Source organism: Rhododendron vialii, chromosome 6a, assembly GCF_030253575.1.
Source record: "Rhododendron vialii isolate Sample 1 chromosome 6a, ASM3025357v1".
Taxonomy (NCBI): domain Eukaryota; kingdom Viridiplantae; phylum Streptophyta; class Magnoliopsida; order Ericales; family Ericaceae; genus Rhododendron; species Rhododendron vialii.
In genome coordinates, this window is record NC_080562.1 from 7,468,204 (window position 1) to 7,489,005 (window position 20,802).

The 20,802-nt window shown below is 39.0% G+C and overlaps 1 protein-coding gene across 1 annotated transcript; it reads right to left on the reverse strand.

Annotated features, from left to right (window-relative positions):
* Positions 1-14,224: 14,224 nt before the first annotated feature.
* On the reverse strand, positions 14,225-15,481 carry LOC131331303 (peamaclein-like). The gene is made up of 2 exons (XM_058365185.1): positions 15,263-15,481; positions 14,225-14,657 (listed from the first exon to the last, which is right to left on the reverse strand). Exons 1-2 carry the CDS (start codon positions 15,342-15,344, stop codon positions 14,473-14,475), a joined length of 267 nt encoding a protein of 88 aa, XP_058221168.1. The 5' UTR covers positions 15,345-15,481; the 3' UTR covers positions 14,225-14,472.
* Between the last annotated feature and the right edge of the window lie 5,321 nt (positions 15,482-20,802).

A 20,802-nucleotide genomic window follows, 5' to 3' on the forward strand; every position in this document is an offset into this window, starting at 1 on the left:
ATTCTTACAAGACAGCATGTACTCCATATCATTGGTTAGCAAAAAATTGCTAATCAATGGTACATATTTTACATTTTACCTATCTTTTCTTTTTTAATACTATACACTAATACTTTCTATTTTTCCTACTTTTTATTATTATAATATTAGTCTCTCTCTCTCTCTCTCTCTCTCTCTCTCTCTCTCTCTCTCTCTCTCTCTCTCTCTCTCTCTCTCTCTCTCTCTCTCTCTCTCTCTCTTACATTAACCTTATTTTTTTAATAGTACATAAACCGTCTCAAAAAAAATGAAGTGTTCTAATTTTTAATCCATTTAAACCGGTGCGCACGAAGATCTTATTTTTTTGATCAATTTACTCTAAGGAATCTCTAGAGCTCTCATAATCAAGTATTTGCTCTATAGGTTTCCAAATGAAGAACATATACCTAATTGTGAGAGTCCTGAAGATAAAAATTAATTATGATCATTTAGAATAATATGATGAGAAAAATAAAATTTCTGTACCATTTCAAACGGATTAAAAATTGAAGCACTTAATTTTTTAACAATATTTTTAAAATTAGAGCAAACGAAAGGGAAAAGGGTGAGACTTCGCCCAACAAATAATATTGTAATGAATTGCTTGTGAACAGTGCCTCACTAGAGTTACTAAAGTACTTTTTAGCTGCAGCAATTCTACCTAGGCGTTTATCGAATCTGGTGCAAGGTGGTTTTCTTGTTTTGCGTAACTAAAAGTTGCTTAAAATGCATTTATACCAAGTCTGGTGTGCATGCTCTAAGGCCCGTTCCAGTTTAGTGTTGAAAGAACTTTTTAAAAAGAAAGGTAATTTTAAGTTAAAAAATTATATATTTACGTAAATAATTTTTCTATTAATATAGATATTGTTTGATAGATTTCATTGAAATTTTTTAAACGATACAAAAAAAAATCTAAAAATTATTTTACATTTTCATTATATCTGAGCTTAAAATTACCTTCTTTTTGAAAAAAAAAGATTTAAAAGATAGCGGAAAACGGCACCTAAGTCTTTCCTTTGCACTACGCTAAAATCTACACGTCTTGTTTGCATTGGTACACTAGTCATGTTATGATTTTTTAAGGAAAGTGAACATTACCCTCCATATTATGGGTCGAAATGGTATAAGGACCACAGAGATTCTATTGTCCTTGCACCAAAAAATGTAACGATTCCGTGATCCCTATACCATTTCAATCAATAAGAGAGAACGTAATGTTCACATTCTTTTAGGGAGAGTGAACAAAATCGTTCTTGATAAGGTGTCAAGCGGGTAAGCCCCAAGGGCTTGGACAACCATCCACCATGCATGGGGCAATAAAAAAAAACTTGTAAACTCAACAACATCCGGAAAAAATAATTATAAACCCAACCACAAAAATACTGATATTTATGGGCACGTTACACCCAAAAATTTCCTTACTGAGTTGATTTTTTACGGAAAAGGCACGGCATAAGGACGGGGCTGGTCCGATATTTTACATGTAAAGGAGATTGAACTCATTCATGTCAGATGATGACTTTTACGCAGTCTAACATGGATAGTAATATTGAACTAGTTCTTTACTTTTTTTAATCATTAAATGCACATTATTTAACATGCCTAATCGAAAGTGAAACAAAATATGGGAAAATCAACGAGGACCTAGTTTTTTTGGGTTAATCGTAGAAGCTTATGTATGAACATGTGTGAACTATAGGGCCTGTTCAGTTGCACGGTGACACCGGAGTGTCCCGACGCATCGCTTCAAAATAGTTGCAAATTGAATACAATAAGGATTAATATGAAAAAAAGCGCCGTCAATATCTTTTATGAGTTTTTAGCTGTGTATTTTCATTCCTCTAGAAGTCTTTTTTTAGTTTCCTGACTGTCTTTTAAGTTCATAAGAGTCACCCTAGTTTTTAGTAGTCAAAGTCCTTAGTCTTATTAATGATCATCTTAGAAATGTTATTTGTGTTCTTTTCTTATTCTTGGAGGGTTGTTCCAAGTAGTCTATAAATTCTATTGTTATGAATGAAATGGTAGTTTTGAGTGTTGAATTAAAATAGCCTTTGGTTTGTAAGAAGATAATTCTTCTTGTAACTTTTATCCTTCGGTGGATTCCAATAGGTGGCGAGTTCTCCGTTTCTGTATCTCTTAGGTGGATTCCTTAGAGTGGTTAGTGGTTTCCTAGCCCTGTATCCTTAGTTAAATCCTCAGGTGGTGATATCTTATCCCGTTGGTTCCTTAACTTGGGTGGTGAGCTTTATCCAACTATTCCTTTATCTATTTTTACCTTACTTCCATCCCATTTGAAAAATCTGCCGTCACACGGAAATAATGAGAAATGATGGAAAAATTAATTTTTCTGTGTGTTCAATTATCATAAAAGTTGTAGGACCTTCAGCTTCAACTTTCTCACTAAAAAACACTTTCCTATAAAATAGATTTTTCCAAAAGGAATGGATTCTTGTTTTCCTGCAAGATTTCTTATCGACAGAACACACACAGGAAAATAAATTTCATTTTCTTTTACTTCATCTCATTTCACTTTTTCTAGGAACCAATTTCCCACGTAACATTCCCGACAACTGAATGAAACCATAGTGAATCAATGGTTTTTTTTTTTTTTTTTTGAATTGAATCAATGGCGATTCATACAAGTCTTTTCTTTCCACTAAGATAATCTACCGGTCAATGATCATGTTACATCAAATGCTTCGATCGTCGGCATAAATTCAAGGTGGGGCACGTACATACGCACATACGCGTTTACCGGAGGGTTTTCTTTTCTTTTTTTTTTTTTTCCCGTTAACTTCAAGTCTCAGATTTAATTGAGGTGCGGCGCTACATGGAAGGGGGTGGGGTCGGCTGACCCCATGAAAATTTTGTTTTTGCTATTTATGATAATGAGAATTCTAATTGGTTAAAAATTGACCACATCAAATTATTGTATTGACACTAGTCACCACCGTGGGCTACAGACCACACCAAATGATTTTTCCCTGCCACATGCACCGTTCTGGCGCTAAAAGTTCTCACGTGTTAACTCCTATTCTTGCTCTCGCTCGCTCTTTTCTGTATGGAAATAGTATAATTATTATCGATTTTGGAAATACATAAGGATTAACTTTGGGCTTATTGTATGGATGGTCCCCAAAATATTATAAAAATGTCAATTTGGTCCCCAATATACAAATCGCGTCAATTGCATCCCCAATGTTTGTAATGCACGTTTAAATGGTCCCCGCACTAACTCCGTTCAAATTAACTGTTAAATGTAGGGGCATTTTTGTAATTAAGCTACAATTATCCTGTCTTCAACCTCAAACCCACCCTCTACCCTAACCAAATCGATTCCCAATTCAACCCAAACCCTTCTGTACACGTCAAAGCTCCTCCACCACGACCACCGTTTCATGCTCTTAAAATTCTATATTTCACCAATACATTTCAAACCCCACAAAATTTCCTTAAAATGCCATCGCCTCCACTTTCAACTCTTGCGAGAAGTGCAGGAGCTTGCTTGATCCGCTCGCCGGAGTGTCAATTTTGCTGGCAACAGAGACGGCGGCATCGCGATCTCGGCCCTCAATGTTGACAAACATGGCTGCCTTAACGCTCCGAAGGACAACAGTGTTATCGTATTGAAGATCCAGCGTGACTTTGGCAAAACTCCTGATCTGCATTAGAAGCCCATTCAGAACTGATGGTCGTCGCGGGTGAAGACCTGCCACTGACTGCCTTTCCGTTTTATTGGTGTCGGACACCCACCGGCGCTGGTGGTTTGGAAGTGCTACAACTTCCAATTTAATGGTTAATTTTTATTGCAGTAACATGTACTAGGTAGTGGTGGTGGTGGTGGTTTAACTAATGTGTGATGCGTTTTTTTTTCTGTCTAGCAAACTAATGTGCGAGCACTGATGTACAAAGGCAGCGATGGCGCATTGATGTTTTTGGGTTTTGGCATTGCGATTTTGGTGTTGGTTTGGTGAGGGGTTGCGATTGAGGTTGCTATAGTATTTCAGGGGTGCAGTGCTGCATTTGGGAGCCGCGATGGAGGGTTTTTGGACTGAACAGGGCAACGACAGCGAAGCCGGTTCAAGGTATTGCGATTGAAGAGTTTTTGTGGGTTGAACATGATGACGACGGAGGTGGTTTAAGAGGCTTGTTGATCTGTTTTTTTTTTTTTTTGGGGTTGACATCTCTTTCTGTATTTCTTTTTCTAGGAAGTGGAAAGTGGGCGATTTGGGGGTTTTCATGGCTGGGTGTTTGGTAGGGTCAAGGTGGAAGGTTTGAGGTTTTTTGCTTTTAGAAAGTTAGGGTTTGAGGTTGAAGAAGGGATAATTGTAGCTAAGTTGCAAAAATACCCCTGCATTTAAAAGTTAATTTGGACGGAGTTAGTGCTGGGGACCATTTAAACTTGCATTATAAACATTGGGGATGCAATTGACGCGATTTGTATATTGGGGAGTTAGTGCTGATTTTTTGTGGGGAGTTAAGATATCATGTTTGAAGAGATGAACCGTTCTGATAATAGAAATAGGACCTATAACATGCTAGGTAATGTTCACCCATGTTTTAACGGTGAATGAACAAAATTGAACTCGTTATTTGAAGCTTTGCCCAATTTCCACATGTATGTGATCGAATGAAGTTAGACTATTCAATTTGATTCAGATACTTCACAAGTAATTGAACGTGTCCTCTCTCTCTAGAAAAAAAGACGCTCTCTCTCTAGAAACTTTCAACAGATAGGTTTTCTGGGGGGGGGGGGGGGGCCTGCCTCCGCCGCCTCTCCCCCTCCCTCTTTCCCCCCCTCCTTCTCCTCCCCTCCCTCTACCCTCTCCTTCGGTTCTCTCCCTTCTATCCCACTGTTTCGGTTTTTGGCTTCGTCTCACCCTCAGTCAGGATGGAATGTTGCGTGGCTTAGCCCCCGTGTTTCCTCTGATCTGGTTCGGCGAGGAAGCTCCGGTGATAGGCGGCTGTTGGTGGCGATTTTCAGGGATTTTGGGTATGAATAATGGGGCTGGAGTGTTTTGGGGTTTTTTGGTTTTCTGTCTGTTTTTAATTTGCTTTCTACCGGTTGACTTGGGTTTCCCCCAAATCAGTCCAGTTTGGTACCTGTTTGGCTTCCCCAAATCTGGTGTGGAAGAGGAGGTGGGCAAATAATCCGGCGCCTTTTGAGGATCGTCCGAAGTTGGGGTTGTTTGTGGTTGTTGGTGGGTTGAGGTTCATCCGGCTGACTTCTGCTCCGGTGAACGGCTCTTGCCGTCCAGATTTCATATGCGCTTCTCGGGTTTGAGTTGGGGTCCGGTCCGTTTGAGATTCTCTACTATCTAGGCCTTGATTGGTTCTCATCTGGCGATTTCGCCGGTCTTGCTTCTGCAGGGGGTGCCTGTGTCGAAGTCTGGATAGTTTTGGCTCATTCTTGTATTTTTTGATGAAATCTGTATTGCCTTCGGGCTTTGTTATGAAATGAATTGAATGTGTTCAAAAAAAAATTGAATCATTTCATTCGATCGACATGATATAGTGATTCCGTCCACATTAAGCTTAAGAATGCCAATCCCCGGAATCTGCCCCTGCAAATTGCATCATTCCGGCTTGATCCCTATCTTGGCCCGTTCAACCTCCCATATTCTTTTTAACAAGGAAGGATATGTATGAATTAGGTATGAGGTTTCGAAAAAAGAAGAAGATAATTAAGGATACAATTAACTAAAGATATTCCGTTCCCAAAAATAAAAACACTAACCCTCCGTTCCCATAATTGTATTTACACATTAGCATCTCCAAACTGAATGGGACTATCCCTAGCTAGGTGTTCAGTTTTCCAAGTTTACTTCTATTGTATAGCTTGGAGAAAAGGTCGACCGTCCCTCGGTGTTTTTGCAAGTTTTAGTGTCACGGAGCAAGATTCATGAAAACGTGCGTAAAGGTTCTTACATTTTTGCCAATGACCGAGACTGATTTCTTGGTCAGGGAGATATGTGAATATGTTATAACTTATGACAGGAAGAAAAGAAGCTGAAAAATTGAACGTACATTTTATTCATAAGACCCAACAACTTAAATAGAAGATTACATGAACTAGCATACCACTAATTTAGGAACCAACTAACAGCTGTACCAGAAAACAAGGAACTGAATCGAAACAGATTATCCCACTACTAAGACTCCTATAAATCTGGTAAAGCAACAACCTCCTAAAGACTAGGACAATCAAAGACTTATTCAAATTACAAAATAAAACCAAAAACTTAACACCCTCCCTTAAACTGAGTGCTCTACTGACATTCAGTTTAGAAAGAGTTCTTCACCTGCCCAGCCCCTCCGGTAGTGTGTCGTCCCTCTCAGCTTGCTTGTTGCCGAGTAACCTTGCAGCTCCCTCCGTCAAATTGGATTCTCCATCGAACAAACACCGAGTAAGCTCCGCAGCTTCATGAACATTCCCAACTTGAGGGGTTTGGTCATAATATCTGCAACTTGATCTTCACTTTTGCAAAAAATCAGATCAATAGTTCCATCCTTGGTGTGGTCTCTTAAGAAGTGAAACTTCACGTCAATATGTTTGCTTCTTCCATGTAGAACTGGATTCTTGGAGAGTTTGATTGCAGAGCTATTGTCACAGAAAATTGTAATAGCACCTTGCCTCTTGAAATAAAGCTCTTTAAGAATTTTCTTCAACCATATTGCTTGACAGACACATGAAGTGGCAGCAACAAATTCAGCCTCAGTGGTTGATAAAGTGACGATTGGCTGCTTCTTTGATGACCATGAAACAGCCCCCGAACCTAGCATAAAGACATACCCCGAAGTGCTTCTTCTATCATCTTGATCTCCAGCATAATCACTATCAGTGAAGCCTCTCAAATCTGATCTTTCTCCCTTCTTGTAGAACAACCCAAATTTCCAAGTACCTTGCAAATATCGAAAGATCCTCTTGGCCACTAGAAGATGTAACTCAGTAGGATTCTCCATGTATCTACTAATGAGACTCACAGAATACATTATGTCTGGCCTTGTTGCAGTCAAATACATTAAACTTCCAACAACTTGCTTGTAAAGTGCGCTATCAACCTTCTTTCCATCATGATCTTTAGTTAGCTTCACACCAAACTCAGTTGGTGTGCTCACAGAATTGCAATTCTTCATCTGAAACCTGCCTAAAATTTCTTGCACATATTTCTTTTGAGAAATAAAAATTCCAGCAGGAAGCTGCACCACTTCGATACCAAGAAAGTAATGCATCTTACCAAGATCAGACATTTCAAATTCAGCCATCATGGACTCCTTAAATTTCTTAAACATGGCACTATCATTTCCAGTATAAATCAAATCATCGACATATAAGCAGACAATGAGCATTCTCCCTCCATCTTCAATCTTTATGAAAAGTGTATGTTCATAAGGACATTTTTGAAATCCTTCCTTCAAAAAATAAGTTTCTATACGATTATACCAAGCCCGTGGAGCTTGCTTTAATCCATATAGAGCCTTCTTTAATTTACACACTTTATGCTCATTTCCAAGTTTCACATAACCAGGAGGTTGATCAATAAATACCAGTTCTTTCAAATCTCCATGGAGGAATGCCGATTTCACGTCCAACTGGAAGATAGGCCATGAGTTTTGAGCTGCTAATGCGATCACCAATCTGATTGTGTCATGCCTTGCAACCGGAGCAAAGACTTCTTTGTAATCAACACCGAACTCTTGCTTGTAGCCCTTGGCCACCAAGCGTGCCTTGTACTTGTCAACTTCACCATTCTCTTTCAACTTTGTCTTGTAAACCCACTTTACACCAATTGTTTTGTGCCCTTGTGGAAGATTAGATAGCTCCCAAGTATCATTCTTTTCGATGGCTGCAATTTCAGCATCCATAGCCTTCCGCCATTTTGATTCTTTGACAGCATTTTCGAAAACTGTAGGGTCACAATCTGAAAATAGAGCAAAGTGAGTGAGTGGATCATCGGATTGATCAATTCCAGTTACATCATAATCCGACATCCATGCTGGCCTCTTTCGAACACGATGAGAACGTGATCCAGCTGCTGCTTCAACCTGTTCGTCAACTTCTGGTGTTGTTGGTGTGATTTCAGAGGCTATAGGAGCTTCATTTTGAGGATTCTCAAGATCAGCAGTTGTTGGAACAAACTGCTGCTGGGACTGCTTTGCTTCATCATCATCTTCTCCATCAAAACTTGTTGGAATTTGTTCTTCAACAACATTTGTATTCCACAGCCAGGTTTGATCTTCATCAAAAACAACGTCTCGACTGATAAGGATTTTCTTAGTGCTAGGATTGTAAAGCTTATAAGCTTTTGATTGATCACTAACACCAAGAAAAATGCACTTCTCTCCCTTGTCATCAAGCTTTTTCCTCTTCTGATCTGGAATATGGGCATATGCTATACACCCAAATATTCTGAAATGATCTACCGCCGGTCTTTGTCCGCTCCATGCTTCCTCTGGTGTCATGTTTTGAACAGCAAGTGTGGGACTTCTATTCAAAACATGAATGCTCCAATTAACTGCTTCGGGCCAGAAATTCTTCGGAATACCACTTCTTCTCAGAAGGCTTCGCACCATGTTCATTATAGTGCGATTCTTCCTCTCGCAAACGCCATTCTGTTGGGGCGTATAAGCTGCTGTAAGCTGTCTCTTGATTCCATGGGTCTCACAAAAGTTTGCAAATTCATGTGAGTTATATTCTCCACCACGATCTGTGCGAAGAATTTTTATTGGGCTGCCAACCTCTTTCTCAACAAGTGCTTTATAGCTTTTAAAGGCTGCAAAGGCTTCAGATTTTTCTTCCAAAAAATAAACCCAGATTTTACGACTATAATCATCAATGAAGGTAATTATGTATCTTTTACCTCCATTAGAGCATGGCGTTATTGGCCCACAGATGTCGGAATGAACAAGCGCCAATGCCTTCTTTGCTCTCCATGATGGTCTTTGTGGAAATTGATTACGGTGTTGTTTGCTAACAACACATTCTTCACAAACTCCAGACGGAGCTGCGATTTGAGGAAGGCCAATCACCATATTTTTCTGTTGTAAAGTCTTCAATCCACCAAAGTGTAGGTGACCATAGCGAAAATGCCATAGCCATGCCGCATCCCGCTCTTTTGCTGAGAAGCATGAATGAGTGGTGTTGTGGAGATGAAGCGGGAACATGCGATTCGCCGTCATGTTAACTTGAGCAATTAAGCCCAACTTTGCATCATGAATTTGACAAACTCCACCTTTGATAGAAATCTCATATCCCTTTTCTTGCAACTGACCCACACTAAGCAAGTTAGACTTTAAATCTGGCACAAAAAGAACATTAGAGATAGTGTGTGTGAGATTTCCTTTGGGCTGGACAGTTACACTTCCTTTTCCCATAACAGCCACCGTGGAATTGTCGCCGAACTTAACAGTGTTGCAGAAAGATTCATCCAAGTCAGAGAACAACTTCTTATCCCCACACATGTGATTGCTGCAGCCAGTGTCTAAATACCACATGTTCTGTTGGGTTTCTTCCTTCACGTGACACACCATTAAAAGAGACACTTCTTCTTCTTTTTCTGCAAAGTTAGTTCTTTCGCTACTTTGTCTATTCAAATTAGTACGGCATTCTGACTGATAATGACCATACCTATGACATTTGTAGCATTCAACATTGGACTTGTCTGCTGGCTTTGGTCCATAAGAAGTTGAGTGATAACCACCACGTCCTCTTCCTCTTCCTTGAAATTGATTCTCTTGATGCTGATGATGTTGTTGGATTCCACGATCATTGTTGCCTCTGCCTCCTCGACTTCGACCTCTGCCTCTACCACGTCCTCTATCAGCTCTACTTGGTGTAGAATGATTTTCTGATGAGACCTTCAATGCTTGTTCCTCTTTCTCCTGTTGGTTAATTTTTTGCTCATGAACCAACAAAGAACTCTGTAATTCATCAATTGAAAGTTCATCAATATCATTAGCTTCTTCTATGGAACAGACAACAAAATTAAATTTTGTTGCCATGGATCGAAGAATCTTTTCAACAACGGTGACGTCGGTGGTCTTGTCGCCATGGATCCGCATCTTGTTGACGATTGTCATCGTTCTTGAAAAATAATCTGTAACTGACTCTCCTGATTTCATTCGAAGCATTTCGAACTTTGAACGAAAGGCTTGAAGCTGCAGCCTCTTTGCCCTTGCTGATCCTTGGTACTTCTTCTTCATAGAATCCCAAATATGCTTGGCGCTGTCCTTGCAAAGAATGGTTTCCAAGATTGAGCGATCAATAGCTTGGAAGAGATAATTCTTTGCTTTGAGATCTTTCAACTTCAGCCCTTCAAGCTCCGCCTTTTGCGCATCTGTCAGCACAACACCTTCGGCTGGTTCTGCTACTCCAGAAACAACCACCGTCCAGTATTCTTTGGACCTTAAGAAGTTCTCCATGAGCATGCTCCAATGATCATAGTGACCATCAAAGCGTGGAATGGCTGGCTGCGCAAAAGTTTCTGAAGCCATCGTTTTCTTATGCTGCTGCACAGCGGAAAAACAAGTGAAGTAGAAGTAAAGCAGTAAAGCTGCTGCTATACCCACTCTCTATCTCACTTTTCTCACTCGGTGGCTCTGATACCACTGTTATAACTTATGACAGGAAGAAAAGAAGCTGAAAAATTGAACGTACATTTTATTCATAAGACCCAACAACTTAAATAGAAGATTACATGAACTAGCATACCACTAATTTAGGAACCAACTAACAGCTGTACCAGAAAACAAGGAACTGAATCAAAACAGATTATCCCACTACTAAGACTCCTATAAATCTGGTAAAGCAACAACCTCCTAAAGACTAGGACAATCAAAGACTTATTCAAATTACAAAATAAAACCAAAAACTTAACAGAATAAGTACAAGGATGAACTTTCTGAATATCCCAATGCGTACCAACGTAAGTTGAAATTTGATGAATACACCTTTCAGTTAGAATGAACCGAATATGCTATGGCATTGAATTGAATACACCTTAGCCTTTTGTTTTTCACAGACTGAATTTTTGTGTCTTGGAATTAATTTATAGTCATGTTTACTCAGTTTAGAAGAATTTTTGTTATTTGTTTAGATCAAACGGAGGTATTCAAATTATAGCATCACTTTATTTCTCTAGCTCTGTATATGTGCTCTGGCCGTGAGCTGGAAGAAAAGAAAAGTACAGGGTGGCTAGGGGTTTTCATGTGCAATTGCAACCTACTGTAAAGTACAATGGCAACATTACCTAGTGTTGAAGAAGCTAATTGGTTTCTAAGTCGAATTATCTAAGCACAGTAAAACTAATTGTTGCCCTAATAAGTGAAGTGATAATTGTTTTTGGAAAAGAATGGACGACAGAATGTTTAGATGTACCGAAAATTGTTCTTGAATCACGATGCAAAGGTTTAGCGACATCACCTAAGTGTTGAAGAAGCTTAAGGCGAATATAGACAGAGGGTTTGACCAATTTACTTCTGGTTAAAATTGGCATAACCATTATCATCAATAATAAGTATTTGTTGTCACAGAGCTCGAGCTGTACTGGTGTTGTTGGATCACATAAGTGGCCAACAGCAAATATCCTTATTTATGTCAGCTCTAAGCCCAGGTGCTGCAGCATTAGCCAATGACTCAAATGGTCATTTTGTAATCCGGCATTGTGTGCGAAATTTTCTGGTGAAGATAATAAGGTAATCTCCGATCCTAATTGTTGATTTTGTAATTTAGTATATTATTTCTCGTTCGGGAACCTATTTTCCTCTACATAATTGTTGTCATTTCAATTTTTCAATTCGTGATTGCTTTTGTTTCAAGGGTTGGGTTTCTCTGCAGTCCATCGAAGGGACTGTGTCATCTAGTTTGTTCCGTTTGTGATCCCTTCCTATCTCAATTCAATGAAAGATACCGTTTAATTTCAGATTGTACTGACAATATAAGCCACGTCAAAAATTATGATCATTGATTGCATATCGATTGATATCGTTTCAGAATACATGTACGTTGCAAAAAATATATATTTGAAACACTAAATTCAGACTTTCTTTTCGCAACATAGATGTGTCCTGAAAGCATATTAAGTGGTATTTGATTAACATAGTTTTTGACGTAGCTACTGTTCTGGGCAAGATTTAAAAAAATGAAGGGTCTCGATCATCGAATTCAGCCCGAGAAGAACTCGCAGACGGACAGGAATATATGGTCCCAGTCCCTTTGGGAGTGTAGAGGAGTTGCTAATTGTTTCTGAACATATTCAATACAAGTTTCATCTATGTTCAATGAGTTCTTTGACACCTACCCTGTCTATGCAGTGTCATATCCATGAGATGGCGATACATTGCTTAAAAGTTGCAACCGATCCGAATGGGTCCCGTGTGCTGCAGCCATGCTTGTTGCTGTATCAGGGAGAATATAGAGTGCACCTTTTTGCTGAGATAATTGCAAATGCTCTTTACCTGGCAGAAGATCGTCACTGGTTTGTATCTACAGTTCATGTTTATTTGACTGGACTAGTAGTGGCATTACATACTTCCACAAAATAAGAAATACAATCGTAAGTAGTAGCAACTTTGCAAAAGCAGGGGGTAATCCGCAGGGCTTTGTTCAATTTAGTCCAACTGAAATGGTCCAACAAAATCTGTGCACAATCTGTGCACAGATTGTCTGTGTGGACAGATTTATCATTAATGGAATATAACTTTAGGAGTAAAATTGATTTTTTTTTTAAAAGTTTAGGAGTCTAATAGACATTGATGTAAAGTTTGGAAGGTATTTTGAATTGTTTCCCGTGACGCAGAATATGGACAATGGTCAAACTAAAGTTTCTGTAACATCGTACACTGCATGTAACAATGCCACACAGGATAATTCCACAGGACCACACACAGGATAATTCCACACATAGGAGTATTATTTACCTACCCAAAAGAGTGAGATATTTGGCAATGTTCTAAAAGTCATTAAATGCTAATCGGACGGTCGATCATCTTCGAGCGATTAACCGGTGCATATTAATGGTAATTGGCAATTAATAATCATTAGTAGAATCTAATCGGGTAGGCTCCCGCCAATGATTAATTGGCATCGCGATTAATCATTAGTCAGATCTAATCGAAGCGATTAATTGACATCGCTGATTAATTCATTATTTTAGAACACTAGATATTGGGAGAGGGTCTTAACAAAAGGAAAAATAGAAGAGCATTGGGAGAGGAATATTTAATGCAGTACGACGTAGAAGGTTGGTGGCTCACACTTTTTTTTTTTTTGGAATGGCAAATATTCATCTTTCAGATAACAGTAGCATAGGCTTCATAGACTAGTTTCGTTAAAAGCCTTGGAGATTATCAGAGATCGATACACGTATGCTTATCCAGACATCCGTTTGTTGGGGATAAAAACAAATCATTTTGCACTCCGTTCATTTTGATTGTGATCTATAGTCACACTTCATACTTCGTTGTATGCAAACTTCGTATGTAGTACAACTGGAGACCGATCTAAAATTTAGAAAATGGGGATACTACGAAATTATCGTACTCGGCAAGATGATTACAAATGGTAGAAGAAAACAAGTATGTGAATTACAGCGAAAGAGATCGACTCAAGCTCACAATCACACTAATCCAACCATCACACCTCTTAAGCCCTGTAAAAACTATTGTTTCTTCATCATCTCAATAAACTTGTTCATGGTAATTATGATTGTGAACGATCTTATGCTGTTGATTTGCTTGATTCCTTCTCATAGTCCGATATCAGAGCAAAACAAATGAAAAACAATTTTTGCACTCACTTTCGTATCTTTACATTCTAAAATTTGTCTTCTATTGTACTTTCAAAAGTTTTTTTTTTTTTTCTAACCCGCAAAGAGAGAGATTTTGTTCGATAAACTTGAGGGGCCAGAGGCCCTATTTTCTTTTTACTTGCAAAGAGAGAGAGATTTTGTTCCATAAACCTGAGGGGTCAGAGGCCCTAACATCAACCAGAGCCAGATTAAACTTTTTTTTTTTAACCCGCAAAGAGAGAGATTTTGTTCGATAAACCTGAGGGGCCCTATTTTCTTTTTACTTGCAAAGACAAAGATTTTGTTCCATAAACCTGAGGGGTCAGAGGCCCTAACATCAACCAGAGCCAGATTAAACTTTAAAGTATTAAAAGACAAATTTTGAAATGTAAATATAAGAAAATATAGTGCAAAAATCGTTTCCGAAACAAAATTCTACAACTGTACTATTTTCCAAAACCATCAACAAACTGGATTAAAAAAAAAAATGTACATCATAACCAGGCAACCAGCACTGGGGCAAAGTATCCTAATTTAATTATTCCCCCACACATAACCTAGTCTCCCTCTATTAAGATAACCTTGCAACGGCTATAATATATAGATGAAATGATGTGATATGGATTAGGACCATTAGGTCATGATTCAAAATAGGCACTGATGATTTTTAAGGGCACTTTGGTTTGCCCTTGGAGTTCTTCTTGTCCCTATAGCAAGGGCACTCCTGCTTGTTGCCATAAGTCCCGGAGGGCACACACTTGCACTCCTCGCAGCATATCCCACAGTATTTCAGGCACCTGTCTTTCACCCCAGCTTTTGCGCACCTATCCCCACACTTGGAGTCACAAAGACCTATAGCAACCACCACAAAATAGCCAAATCAGCTGCAGCTAACTACATTTTTTATAGTAATGCAAGATGTCTCGCCCCAGCTTGCACACACGTCAGTCGAATCCCTGCAACCCCTCTTACAACCATTTCAGGTGAGGTGGCCCAAGAGTTTTTGATAAGAAAAATCGAACATGAGACCTTATGAGGGAGCAAACTCTTAAGTCTTATGCGAAAACCACTTGGCCAACCCCTTTGGGGTTAAATACGTTATGCATATCCTTTCACTAATTTCCTACCCTAAAATTATTCATTGAATCTATTTTTTCTTGCTCTTCGAAATTTAAAATTGCTAATTAAAATTTTCAATTCAGTATTGTCGGCCAAATATTCTTTTCAATTGATATTATGCACAATTCTGTGTCCGTATATATCATCCTAATTTATGTAGAGAGACTAATAATTAATCATGAGAACGGGAGAAAAATGTACACTTATAAATTGACAAATAGACCCCCAATTGTTCGAGCACCTAAGTTGTCTTATCCTTCTTCATAAATTGAGATGCGTATAAATTAGTCTGGATACCTGAATTAAAAATTAAAAATTAAAAAAAAAACCCCACTTACTTGAACCAGCATTTGCGGTCTCGAGGAGGAAAGAGCTGAGAAAAAGTGACACCACAAGGAATGTTGCAAAAGCTAGCTTCATCTCTCTCTCTCTCTCTCTCTCTCTCTCTCTCTCTCTCTCTCTCTCTCTCTCCAGGTACAGTTTGTATGATTATCAAGCGGAAGTGTGTGACAAAAGAGTGCAATTGTGCTATGATGGAGTGAAGCAAAAAGGGAGGGAGGCAATAGAGGTGTATTTATAGGGTGGGAGGGGGGTGGTTGCAGGAGGACGAAAGTGTGTTTGCAGAACCAATCCAGCTCCTAGTGCGCGCCTAGTGGTGTACACTAAAAAGTGAGTATGCGTTTTTGAAATCTGAGCACCACGTGGCGGTACTACAGAGATACTTAACACTCACACCATTTATATGGTTGTTCAACGAAAATATGGTGTAAAAATTTGGTTCGAACATTGTAAAATAGAAAGCAATCCAAAAATCTGTGCCAAAAAATCCCTGAAAAGTAAAGCCAAACTCACCCGTGGCTATTCCCTAAGGCATTGTTTAAATTGACGCGGTTACCCTAAAACTTTATTAGCCTCAATCTCTGGAAATCAATGTTTTCACACTACTTTCAAGCTCAGGCCAAAGAGCTGGTACCCAAAACAGCTGAGTTTGTTACAACTTTACAGCATCTTTGCGAAAGTTCTTGATTCTAAAGGCACAAATAAGAATTCCATGCCAACTGTCATGCATGGTTATTTTCGTAATGGTGATGATGGCGGATGGAGTGCGATGGGGCAGGGTCCAGACCAGTTTGGTCTCCAACTAGTTCGGTCCAGTTTGGATCATTTGTGGGCTTTTCCCGGACCCACAACAATGGCCGGAACCGTTTACTTTTTAGAACCCGTTGAGAACATTGACATCGCCAAAAATTAAATTGATCAGATATCGTTTGATATGATTTCGAAATGCATTTATCTTCGGATAATTGTGTCAAATGGATTGTAATCCTATGTTGCACACTTTTTTTTCCCAAACTTAATGCATTTCGAAATCATATCAAACGATATCCGATCAATGTGATTTTTGGCGATGGCAGTGTTCTCGACGAGTTTTAAAAAATGAATAGTTCCAAATCATTATTGTGGGCCCACAAATAGTTCAAACTGGACCGAACTGGTTGACCCTTGCCCGAGTGGGATGAGCTCCTTTCCATTCCCCATTTCTCCGTACTCTTATGTTATTTTGTTTGCCCAACAACGGCCCACAATGTCAATGCAAACTATTCATCTCCTAAAACACGAAATGGAAAACGTGTTTATCAAAAATTTAATATGGCCGGAGATCGATGGACACGCAAACACATTTCAAATTATCATCTATGAATGATAAAACTACTTGCTATATTTTAAACTTAAACCGTACAATGTGCAAAATAAAATGTAATTTATTCACGTATTTAATGAAATTCGATCAAATTGACTTCCTGCAGATGTATTCTTCTTTGCGTTTTCTGCGAAGTGAACAGCTCGAATTGTGTTCATGGGCAGCACATAGGCCCACGTGATAGGAGTAAACAATGCAATTATGTACTTATTTGTTCAAAGAAAAAGCATTGCAAATATAGGTGGTTTCCACCAGAGAAGAGTCTAGTAAAGGGGAGAGGCTAGAACGGTGTTCCTACCTTTGAATTTGAAAGACCTTATTCAACTATGCCCATTGAAAGTTTTCAACTTCCCAAAGGCTCCAATGGTAGCACTATTTCCTCTATTTTTTGGATGGTCAGAGTTCGGGTCAGCTTACGCGCATGCATTTCGACTAATCCCTTTTCTGCCAGTCAAATACAAGCCACTCATGCCGGAACCAAAAATTCATAAAAAATTACTTTCTTGTTACCTGGTCCCAAAAGAAGTAAACCCACCAACCAATCAGTACCTCGGGGGCTTTAGTTCCATTTGCAAAGGTGGAAAGGATACCTTCCTTGCTGTGTGACGAGAGGGAGAATAATTTTGTTTACCTTCCTTTAAAGAGAATGAACATTCCCTTTGATCAGTGAAAATTGTGTAGGGTTCACAGAATCAACACACTTTTTGGTAACAATGAGTTAGTTTGTTATGGAACCCACACAATTTTTATCAATTATAAACAATATAATGTCCGCCCTCTTTAAAGGAGGGTGAACAAAATTATTCCCGACGGGAGGACACCTTTTGTCACTGTGTTAGTACACCATCATGGGGAAAACAGGTAGATCCGCACACAGGAAATTAAGATGCGCCAACAAATGGAGGCCCACGTACGAAAAGTGAGTACGCAAGTCGGCCCGATTCTTTGGCGCACACGTGAGTTGTTGGGTTGGGCCCTTCTCCACTGACTAACTACTCGTACTATTCACTTGCCACCGCCATTGTTGCCCCACCTCTCTCAGCAATCCAACATCAACGAGGGATCCATAAATTTAGTTACGAACGCCACGTGAATGTGTGCTTGCAAAGGAATCCGAGGCAGACAGTGCCCCAAGAGCACCCTATAGTTTTTGCCTTTTTGGTTTTTACTCGTATTATTCACTTGTCACCGCCATTGTTGTCCCACCTCTCTCTGCAATACAACATCGACGAGGGATCCGTAAATTTAGTTATGAACACCATGTGAATGTGTGCTTGCAAAGAAATCCAAGACATGACGTGACAGTGTCCCAAGAGCACCCTATAGTTTTTACCTTTTGTAAATCAAATTAATGGGAGGCAAAAGATTGGGTTGCACTCCTTCCCCAACTCCTTTAGAAGAATGTCAGTGTAATGTATGATTTGGGATCGATTAGGGTTATGATGGGAGATATTGGGAACCCCTAGGACATGGGGTGGTTTACCGACTCGCTTTTTTAGGAGTCTTCTAATGACGTACTAATTTTTAGCAAGAGTGATAAACGCCTTCTTGTTTCGAGTATTATTCCTACTTGTCACACAGAGATACAAAGAGAGAAGTAGGGTGCTCATACTTCTATAGGATCCGCTAGTTTTTATGTTGGTTTTAGTTAAGAAGGACAAGAAATTCAATCAACATACGTTAGAGCTTTAACGGCCCGTTTGGATGGATGATTTGTTTTCGATGGATATAGAATGAGGGTGGATATATAATGAGGGGAGATATGTTAAGAAGGGTGGTCCCACCTCTTAAGAATGGTGGATTTGTAATGAGGTGTTTGGATAGTTTTTTAAGAAGAGGGATTTTGAGAGTGGATACGATAGGATAAGATGTCAAATGACTTAATTGCCCTCAGTTTATTAATTTTATGGACAATAAATGTTAATTTCATTATTATTAGAATATATACATATTTATCATTAATTTGGGTAAAATAAATTCATTTTATCTTTAAATGTTGAAATCTTAGAAATATTTATTACGATTTTTATAAAATAAATAAATTAAAACCAAACTTTATAATATAAAAAATTATTTAGGGTGGTTGGAAAAAACATGTGGGTGGTAATTTTAAAAAAAAAATTCATATGTACATACACACATACATATATAGGTACATATACCTTCTTCACCACCTGCAACCAAATCTCCAAATTCCTCCCCAACTATATACACCCAAATTCACTAACCTTCACCACTAAAAAACTCAAATTCCGAACCCTCATCTCTCCCTCTCTCAAAAATCTCTTGCATCCAAGCCCTCGAATCTCAAATATCCCTCAAATCTCTTACGATTACTAGGGCAAGAGAAGGCCCTGGCGAACGAGCAGAGCAACAGAGAGGGCAAGAGGAGAGAGAGAGAAAGCAAGGGCAACTTTGTCATTCTTCCACGCCGCTTCACCAATGACAGGGTACCCCCTGTCGTTCACAAATCCACCAAAAGGTGGATACAAATCCGGCTTGAGCTAAATTCGGGTGCGTTTTTTCGCATCCAAACACCGGAGATGAGGAGGCAGGGGAGATGAAATCAGGGCGCTTGCATATCCGGCTGCAAATCCGACCTCCAAACAGGCTGTAAGAGTATAGTGTCAGCTAAAAGAACTCTTGACTGAGATGAACTTGACCAAAACACCCGATCAAATAAGCCAAGTTACAAATTCTAGGACCCGCTAGTTATTTAAAGTATGAACTAGACTACATTTGCTCCATGACTCAAGTGCTAACATATACTACGTACAAAGATATCTTTACAATCCGTAATTTTCTTTACTGTCATATGCTCTATTGCCATCCCTTATCGTATGTCACCACATCGATCATTCTTCAATGGCGGAGACACATGGTGTCCAATAGGGCCAAGCGCCCCCGCTGCAATTTTCAAAAAATTTACTTTTACCCCAAATTATAAATGCCATCACAATTTGTATTCATAAATTATACACATTTTCTCTTATAACACTCACATCCTTAGTATATTTGTCAAGTTTTCAAAAAAAATACTCTTTTACGTACTTGTTTTCTATAAAGACTTGTTATATATATATATATATAGAGTTAGGTTCCGGTGAGGGATTCCTCATTTTATTAAAATGCGGGACTCCCTTTCCCGATTGAATTTTGATGATCCGAGCCGCTCAAAGTGATCAGAACGTGATTTTAAGGGTCCTCGTGTGAAATCAGCAAAAAAAATGACCGGAAAGGGCTTTATCCGACCAGTTTTCATTGAATGGTTCAAAAAAAACTGCTTGGATGACGCCCTTTCCAGTCATTTTTTTTGCTGATTTCTCGCGGAGACCCTTAAAATTACATTCTGCACACATTGAACGGTTCGGATTTTCAAATTTTGATCAGGAAATGAAAGTCCCTCATTTTAACAAAATGAGGGATCCCTCACTTGAAAATTTCTCTATATGTATATATATATATATATATATATATATGTGTGTGTGTGTGTGTGTGTGCGCGCGCGCGCGTATTGTAGCAAATTTTATGTCTTAAGTTCATTTCTTTCATGTTATGGTTGTTTCAGAGCGTTTCGCGAATCTGAACCATTCAAAACACGATCCAACGGCCAAATCCAGGTGGTCCATAGGAGAAACAGACTAATGGTTGTTTACTACAAATAAAAGATAGAAAATTTTAAAACCAAGCTCAATGGTGCCCCCACCGACCTAAATTTCTGGCTACGCCACTGTCATTCTTTCACTTTTTATGCATCCACTCATGTGATGTTTGATCGGCCTCGTTATTACTTTTTGAAGATGGTAAATGCTAAAAACACGCAACGCTCTTCATGCAGGATGTAAAAAAAATTGAGATATTTCCATGAAAAAAAAAAAACGAAAATTGAGATAGCCCGGTTCACAAATATCGGATTCCTTTGTTTCAATCTAGTTTTTCACCAATTCATCGGCCTAGATCCCTTTTTTTTTTTTAATTGGGCTGGCAGAGGTACAAAGTGGGCTTCTTTGTATTTAACAATGGGCTCCTGTGTCCTTATCGGGCCCAAGCCCTGACAACACTAAGCGGAACCCAAACCAGACTAGATAAGCCTGGCTTATGGGGCCGTTTTGTATTTAACAATGGGCTCACGTGATGTTTGTAGTGTCATTTGGCTTTTATTAATATTATTTTACT

Coding starts and splice junctions, on each gene's coding strand:
- LOC131331303 (XM_058365185.1), bottom strand. CDS start 15,344: ATGAAGCTAGCTTTTGCAACATTCCTTGTGGTGTCACTTTTTCTCAGC. Junction 14,658..15,262: donor GACCGCAAATGCTGGTTCAA/GTAAGTGGGGTT, acceptor TGGTTGCTATAG/GTCTTTGTGACTCCAAGTGT.